Source organism: Apus apus, chromosome 5, assembly GCF_020740795.1.
Source record: "Apus apus isolate bApuApu2 chromosome 5, bApuApu2.pri.cur, whole genome shotgun sequence".
In the NCBI taxonomy this organism is placed as follows: Eukaryota; Metazoa; Chordata; class Aves; order Apodiformes; family Apodidae; genus Apus; species Apus apus.
This window is the reverse complement of record NC_067286.1, coordinates 60,237,186-60,245,077: the sequence shown is the minus strand read 5'-3', so window position 1 is coordinate 60,245,077 and position 7,892 is coordinate 60,237,186. Positions and strand designations below refer to the sequence as shown.

The following is a 7,892-nucleotide window of genomic DNA, read 5'->3' as shown; positions in this document are numbered from 1 at the left end:
CTTTCCGAGCATGATGCCTAACGTTCCCGGGAAGAAATTGCCACTGAGCAGCTATATGTAGAATAAAGAGTGACTTGATTCTTCCCCCCTCCCCTCTCCAGAAAAAAAAAAACACCAAAACTGGTATCTTCACATCTCTGAAAGTGATTCCATCCCTGCCCCGAGACGCTGGAGGTTGCCCCTCTCCTCCGAAGGGGCAGCCGGACTCCCCCCTGACCCCCAGCCCCGCGGTCGGGGCTCGGAGAGGGGGATGAAACCCGCGGGGAATGATTAGCACTAAGTGATCAATATTTCAAAAGATTCCTGAAATCTGCTCTAAGTCGCTATCCTGACCTACAAATGACTTCTCACTCCCCGAGACTGTTCTCGGCGTCTATTCAGGACCACTCAACCGAAAACAATACGGTTTTAAATGTTAAAAAAAAATTAAATAATAAAATAAAATAATAAATTAAATTATAAAGCTTTAGTTGAACAGAGAAGGGCGCTGGGCTCTTTGCAGGTAATTCCTCGTCTTAACAGAGATGGGAAGCCACCTATAGGGGGAAAGGGGAGAGTTTTTCCCTAAATCTTGGTTCTCCTTGCGGTCCTCCCGCTGCATCCATTGCCACTGACACTCTCAGCATCACTGTCCCTGCTCTACAGACGGGTTTTTGCCTGATTTCTCAGCTCTGCCTTATCCCCCTCTCCCACCGCCGAGCTCTGTGAGTGCAGCACCGGGCCGGACCCCACAGCTTTCCCGGGAAGGATGTAGGGGGGTCCCGGCCATTCCATAGGCTGGGGTCGCTCCCTCCAACTTTCCCTCGGCAAAAGGCAGCGGGTGCCGGGTGTCCCCTTCCCTTCCCCGCCCCGCACCCCGCCGCTCCGGGGGCAAGTGAGCTCCTTCCCGGAGCGGAGAGGCGGGGATGGCGAGGATGGCGACCCCCGGGGAGCGGGCCGGGCCGGGGCTCCGAGGGGAGCGGGCGAGGAGGCGGTGCCGAGCGGAGGTGCGGGGCCTTCCTCCGTGATTGGCAGCGCCTGACAGTGAGTGGCAGCCCCGCCATGGAAATCCGGGAGCCAATCTGCCGAGCCCGGCAGCAAATCAGCCGCTCCCGCAGCAGCGCGGCGGCGGCGCGGAGCTGGGCTTCTGCCTTGTCTTTCTTTCTTTCTTTCCCCCCCCCTCCCCGTTGTTGTTTCTTGTTTTTGTTGTTCTTTTTCCCTTTTTTTGGCCTTTTTTTTTTTTTTTTTTTTCCTCTTCCCCCCCTTTCCCTCCCTCCCCGCACGCCCGCCCTCCTCCCTGCTCCATCCTCCTCCGCCTCCCCCCTGCCCACCGCCCCCAGTCTCCGGAGCCGCCGAGCTCTTCCCATCGCCTCTCCTCCTTCCACCGTCCCTCCCGCGGCAGCTCCGCCGGCACCGGAGGAGGCAGAAGCGGAGGAGCGAGGGGCGGCCGCCGGGCCCGCTGCCCGCTTCCCCGCCGCGGGGGTGTGCGGGGCGGCGGCGGGGATCGCCGGGGGTGCGCGGAGCGCGGAGCGGAGCCCGGCGCCGCCTCCATGTTCCAGCTGCCCATCCTCAATTTCAGCCCGCAGCAGGTGGCCGGGGTATGCGAGACCCTGGAGGAAAGCGGGGACATCGAGCGCCTGGGGCGCTTCCTCTGGTCCCTGCCCGTAGCCCCCGCGGCCTGCGAGGCCCTCAACAAGAACGAGTCGGTGCTGAGAGCCCGGGCCATCGTGGCCTTCCACACGGGGAACTACCGGGAGCTCTACCACATCCTGGAGAACCACAAGTTCACCAAGGAGTCCCACGCCAAACTGCAAGCCCTTTGGCTGGAAGCGCATTACCAGGAGGCAGAGAAGCTGCGGGGCCGACCCCTGGGGCCGGTGGACAAGTACCGAGTGAGGAAGAAGTTCCCGCTGCCCCGCACCATCTGGGACGGCGAGCAGAAGACACATTGCTTCAAGGAGCGGACGAGGCATTTGCTGAGGGAGTGGTACCTGCAGGACCCTTACCCCAACCCCAGCAAAAAGCGGGAACTGGCTCAGGCCACGGGACTTACCCCCACGCAAGTGGGCAACTGGTTCAAAAACCGCAGGCAAAGGGACAGGGCAGCAGCCGCTAAGAACAGGTAAGGTGCTGCCCGTCCCGTCGGGGCACGGGGTCCCCACCCGCCCCGGGGACCGGTGTCCTGCTGCCCGGGAGGCGGCCCCGGTGCTGCTGCCATCCCCCCGCCTCGGGTTCGGGGGAACAGGAGCCCGGGAAGTTTCTCCATGGGAAATGCAGCGAGATAAAACAGGAGCAGCGGGAGAACCCAACGGCTTTTTAATTTCTATGTATTTATTTAAATCGGTGGGGGTCCTCGTCCCGGCTCTCCCTTGGCAGCTTTTCGGGGAGCGAGGCGGGGGAGAAACCCACCCGGGCACCGCGGCTGGCGGAGCCGCCGTGACCCCGGCAGGACCCGGCGGCAGGAAGGGCCTTATTCAGCGGCCAAGCCAAGTTTTGTCCGGACATAGAGAAACCTCTTTCGTTTATGTCCGCCTGGAGCAGAGCCGGCAATTCCCTCTGCGGGCCCTGCTCGTTTGCAGGGAGACACCTTGGCCTAAAGCTCTGCCGGAGCCAGCCGGGAACATTTCTTGGGATGTTTTTTTTCTTATGACTCTTCTCCCGCCTTCTCCTCTCCCTTTTTTCCTCTTTTCTTTATTTCTTTTTCTTTTTTCTTTTTTTTTTTTTTTAATCTTAAAAAACAAAATTGCAACTCCAAATGAGCAGCATTACCCCGACATTTGCGGCACAAGCAGATGCTGTGGGAAGCGGGGAAGAATGCAGAGCCCCCCCCCGTTATCTCTGTCCCGGTGGTGGGATTCCACTTGTCACCCCGCAGCAGCCACTGCGAGCAGCCGGGTGGATGCGCTTCGGGGAAATTTTTGGGAAATCAGGGCTTGTCACCCGCATCCCCTTGTTCATCGGCGGAGAAGGAAGATGTAAGGCCTGCTGGAAGGAGATGCCACAGGGGATCACCGACCCCTCGGGTGAGGGGCAGGCTGCCTTGAGTGGCCGGCCCTGGGGTGGGCACTCGGTCTCTCAGACTGGGATAACTGGTGCTATCCCAGTCTCTCAGACTGGGATAACTGGAGGTGGGGCTGTCGATCGGGGGAGCCCGTAGGGGTGGGAATAACGAGGGGGGAATCTGTCGGCGGGTCCCCGGGGCGCGGTGGGTGATGCTGTGTGTGCCGGTTCCTTGCAGGCTACAGCAGCAGGTCCTCACGCAGGGCTCGGTGCGCTCGCTGCAAGCGGAGGAGGAGAGCGGCGGGGAGGCGGTGGGGGCGGCCTCCAGCCCCGCAGCCAGCCTCTCCAGCAAAGCGGCCACCTCCGCCATCTCCATCACATCCAGCGACAGTGAATGTGACATCTGACGCCACCGCCATCACAAACCGGGGGGGAGCGGGAGGTCCTGCTAACCGGTGCCTGCCGACACGGATGGAGCAACGGGGGCTTGCGATCGCCCGGCCGCGGTCGCCAAAGTCGGGGTACCAGGGGCGGGGGGGGGGGGGAGCTCCCCAGCCGCCCGCCGCCCGAACGCGCTTCCCTCCCAGCCCCGCAGCAGGCTGCATCGAAAAACGTGAATTGAAAACCGTTGCCGCCTTTTATTTCGAAGGATTTGAAGGATTGATGCCTAAAAAAAAAAAAAAAAAACCCACAGAAAAAAAACCCACGACAAGAACAACAACAAAAAAAACAACAACACTGAAAACAAAGCCCACTAAACGTAAAAAAAAAATTACAACAACAGTAACGACAACAACAAAACAACAACTAAATAAGCGAATGCGAAGTTGCAAAATGTCTGAACGCCTGCCCTTACCCCGCGGGGATGTTCCATGCTGAAAAGACGCTGTTCTTTTGGTTGGGTTTTGCTTTACTTTAAAGGGTTTATATATATATATATATGACGTTTATTTACTTATTTAAGGGATTGCTATGGTAGATTTTTTTCTATTATTATTATTAATTATTATTATTATTTTTGGCTTGTTCTCTATGTGCACAGGTGACTTGTAGAGCATGTGCAGGACGAAACTGTATGAAGCAGCCTAAAACCATAATAAAATACTTGGTGAACGACCCTCGCATCTGCTTTGAAATGACGGTGTTGGTCTCAAGTCCGCCGGTTTACGCAGAGCAGATCTCCGAGGCCACGGGTATTTCAGCATCAGCTCGGCAAGAACAGAAATAGCCGGGTTCCCGGGACCGGGGGTGATGTCTTTGCCAGGCAGGGAGCCGAGGGGAGCCGGGGGGAGCCGGGGAAAGTGGGACCGGGGCTGGCACAGGAGGAGGTTGCAGGGGCAAGGGAAGGAGAAGGCAGCACCGCAGCTTCTCCTCTCCCAAGGGCTGAGGGTTTTTGGGGATTATCGGCAGTGAATTTTCGGGCATGGACTGGAAGAAAAAGGAAGAGGGGACGAGGGGTGGTGGTGGGGAAACACACGCACAAAACAAAACAACAACAACAACAAAAAACCCAAACCCAACAAAAAGGGAGAGGAATGGCTGGGGACAACCCAGCCGGGGAAGCCAAGCTTCCTCCATCACCTGGCAAATTCGTGGAGAAGAGGGGGAATTAACAGCCCGGGAAGGGCCGGGTCGGCGGCGACATAACCCCAAATCTCGGCCCTTGCGATGTGCCAGGGTCTGCCCCCCACCGCCCGCCTCCCTCGCTTTGTTTTGCGGCGGTTTTGCCGCAGGAGACCAAACGCCAGGTCTAAGGAGCGCGCTAAGCTTTTTTCCCCCCAGCAGAAGGACTTTATATTATACAATTTGACATTGATCTTTAAATCGCCTGAGCTGTGCTTTTTTTGTCTGCTGGGTCTCATCGCGTTGACTTCGCTGTCCTCAGAGAGATGCCTGCCCGGTAAGCTGATTGCTCGGCTCGTTTTTATTTAGCAGCCGAAGCCTCGCACCGGGAGAAGCCGGGCAGAGCTGACCCGCAGCGGCTGCCACGAATGCTCCAACTCCTGCTCCAGCTCCCCCGCAAAGGCCCGGAGAAGGCCGGGGAGGGGGGACACAGAGGCCATTGCAGCTCCCTGATAGATTAATTCAGTCCTGCTGCCTTTTAGCCGGGGGCAGGTTCCCCTCTCCGCAGTGGCTTTTCCCCGTCCGCCTAAGTTTGCATTTAAAGCTTGAAAAACGTTGGCACCGCCGATGTCTGCGTTTGTGTTTCGTCCCTAGCGCATGTGCCTTGGTCTTCCCTACAGACCTTCACAGGGACGGGGCAGGTATTTTATCAGCTGGCTTTTTAAGTCCATTTACAAGCAACTATTTCCTCGACGGGCTGTAATTCGGCGTGCCGGGAGAATAAAATAAATTGTACTTTGCGAGTGCGGGAGCAGGGGATGGTTGGGACGGGGAGCACGGGCAGAGCGGGGATTTCCATCTCCCTTTGGGGGTACCCGCGGGGAGGACCGGAGCCCACCTTGCACCCCAACCCTGCTCCAGGTTTGTTGCCTCTTAAACCCACCTGGTTTGTCCCCTAAAGAGGACCCCGGCTTTGCTGCTCAAACCTCAAACGAGGTGGGGGTTTCGCCTTGGTTTTGGGTTTGGTGGCTTGGCTGGCGGGCAGCTCTTCCCACCCAGGAGTTTTCTGGGGTCCAAAAGCGGATTTCAACCTCAAAACGGAATCGGCTGAAACCACACCTCGTTATTTCTTTCCTTCCCCGGGCGTCGGATTGCAATTTCTCCACTGACTTCTGCGGGCAGGGTAGCTAACCTTTATTGTGGGGAATTAAGGCTTTCGAAAAGACATAGAGAGACTGGAGAAATAAATTAAAACATCGGCTCAGCCTCTGATAACTGGATTTCTTTCTAACTAAAAGAAAAAAGAAAAAAAAAACCCACAAACAAAACAAACCCGAAATTTGGACACCAGGCAACCTGAGTATTATCTATTCTACAAAGGGTTTAAGCGGTATGAAGGATGCTGGATCTCCCGAGTGTGTTACGGGGGGACCCTCCCGCCCATGCCTCCGGGCACGAATCCAGCCCTTCCGCAGCCCCGCTCCCGGGGTGTGCTCGGTGTGGGAGGACCAGGAGAGCCGAGCATCACCCAGACCCGCTTCCCCACCGCCGGAGCTCCGTGGGGGCCGTGGGGCTGCGCCGGCCGCGCTGGTAAGACCCACGAAAAAAAAAACAACAACCAAAAAAACCCAAAAATAAACCCACACTTTTGTTTTGTTTTGTTTTCCATCTCCTTTTCTCCCCCCTTTTGCCCTCTTTCCTTCCCGCTCTGAAAGAGAATGCCCTTCCCCTGGCATTTTTCTTCTAAAGATCAGCCCAAACCGCCGACCTTCCGAGCCTTCTGCTGTTTTAAAAGTAATAATAATAATCGGGGAAGAAGGGGGGAGGGAGGGGGGAAAGCTTGTATTTACATTAAACAAAACGCTCAGAAAAGGGTCGCTAAAAAGTCTGCCTTGACCCCTCTCTCTCCCGTTTAACAAAGAAGGAAAATATTGTATCAAAAGTGAAGTGAATGGGGAGGGCGGAGAAGAGAAACAGCTTTTCCTCTATTCAGCTGGGGAGGGAGGGGGGAGAAATGTTTGAATATTTCCGTTTCTTTTGAGAAGCGGGGCAGCCCCGGGCAGGGCTGAATGGGAAAGTCTTGTAAGCGGGCTGGGAGGCTGTCAAACTGCTCAGAGTAATCACTGCTAATGAAGGGGTCTCCAGCCCTCCCTGGGACAAAGGATGCTTACGAGTGCTCGCCGGGGCTGAATAGCTAATAAGGTTGCAAGGGGGAAAAATGAGTGAGCTGTCCGCAAATTGATTTTGCAAGAGAAAAAAAAAAAAAAAAGAGAAAAAAAGAAAGCCAAAGGCTTGCAGGTTGGGGAGAGCCTGGCCCCGGTGCAGCTGGGGACAGAAGGCCCACTTATCTGGGGAGCATTGTCCCCAGCGCTGGCGCTGCAGAGGAGAGCTGCTGCTGCTGTTTGCGGCAGAAAACGGTGCGGAGGGAGGGCTGGGAGGTGCGGGAGCTTTGGAAATGCCACACGGGCCTTTCCAGGCCGGGAGGGCTGCCCCAGCTGCTGCCTGGCACAGGCGGGGCTCCCCGCACGCCGATCTTCGCGCTCCAGTTTGCACAAGCCTGATCCAGTCCCCACCCCACAGCCCGATCCCACAAAAGGGAGCCACTGTTCCCTAATTGTTCTGCCACCTCCTTTTGCCCTTCATCTAACTACGGCGTTTTCTCTGCAGGACAGAAGGAGGGTGGGTGTCTGGAAAGCTATTGAATCTTTGGCCAGCACCAGCACCCCGCTCGGCTGGGAGGGCTGCCCTTACAAAGGGTCTGCTGGCCCGGGGGGCTGCCTGGTAGCAGAGGTTGGAAAGGAGGCTGGGTTCGTTGGGAATCACCCTTGTGTAACAAGGAGACAACGCATCTCCTGGTTGGGGGAAGCATGGGCTGCATTTTGGACCTTTCACGCATCCAATTAAAGGCTTGGGAGGATCAGACTCTATAGCAGATCCATTTACCCCTGGCCGAGGCAGAGGTAATAAATACCATGAGAAGGAGAGTAATACCCCGCAGCCATGTCTGTACCTGCCTCTCAGCAGCGCAGGGCACTGGCTTGTTCATCTGTGTTCTTTCTTTTCCAGGAGAAGATCCAGATGTGTTTGCTGGAGGGGGAAGTGCAGTTGTGGGATGCCAAAGCGGAAGGGCATTGTGGGCTGCAAAAGCTGCCAGACTTTGACCTGTCCTCTCCCCTGTCCCCTCCTCAAGGTCAGCCTGTAGCCCCAGCACCCACAAGGGGGGCAGAACCCTGGGCTGACCTTGGTGTGCTTTCCCCCTGAGGGGGGCTTGGAGGGCAATACCTAGCTGGGAATCAAGTGCAGGAACATGTCATTTTAGATCTCCCAAGGGATACAGCACTTTGCACTCT

The 7,892-nt window shown here is 56.6% G+C and overlaps 1 protein-coding gene across 1 annotated transcript; it reads left to right on the top strand.

Annotated features, from left to right (window-relative positions):
- The first annotated feature begins 1,529 nt into the window (after positions 1-1,529).
- Positions 1,530-3,386, top strand: SIX6 (SIX homeobox 6). The gene is made up of 2 exons (XM_051622294.1): positions 1,530-2,101; positions 3,218-3,386. Exons 1-2 carry the CDS (start codon positions 1,530-1,532, stop codon positions 3,384-3,386), a joined length of 741 nt encoding a protein of 246 aa, XP_051478254.1.
- Positions 3,387-7,892: the final 4,506 nt, after the last annotated feature.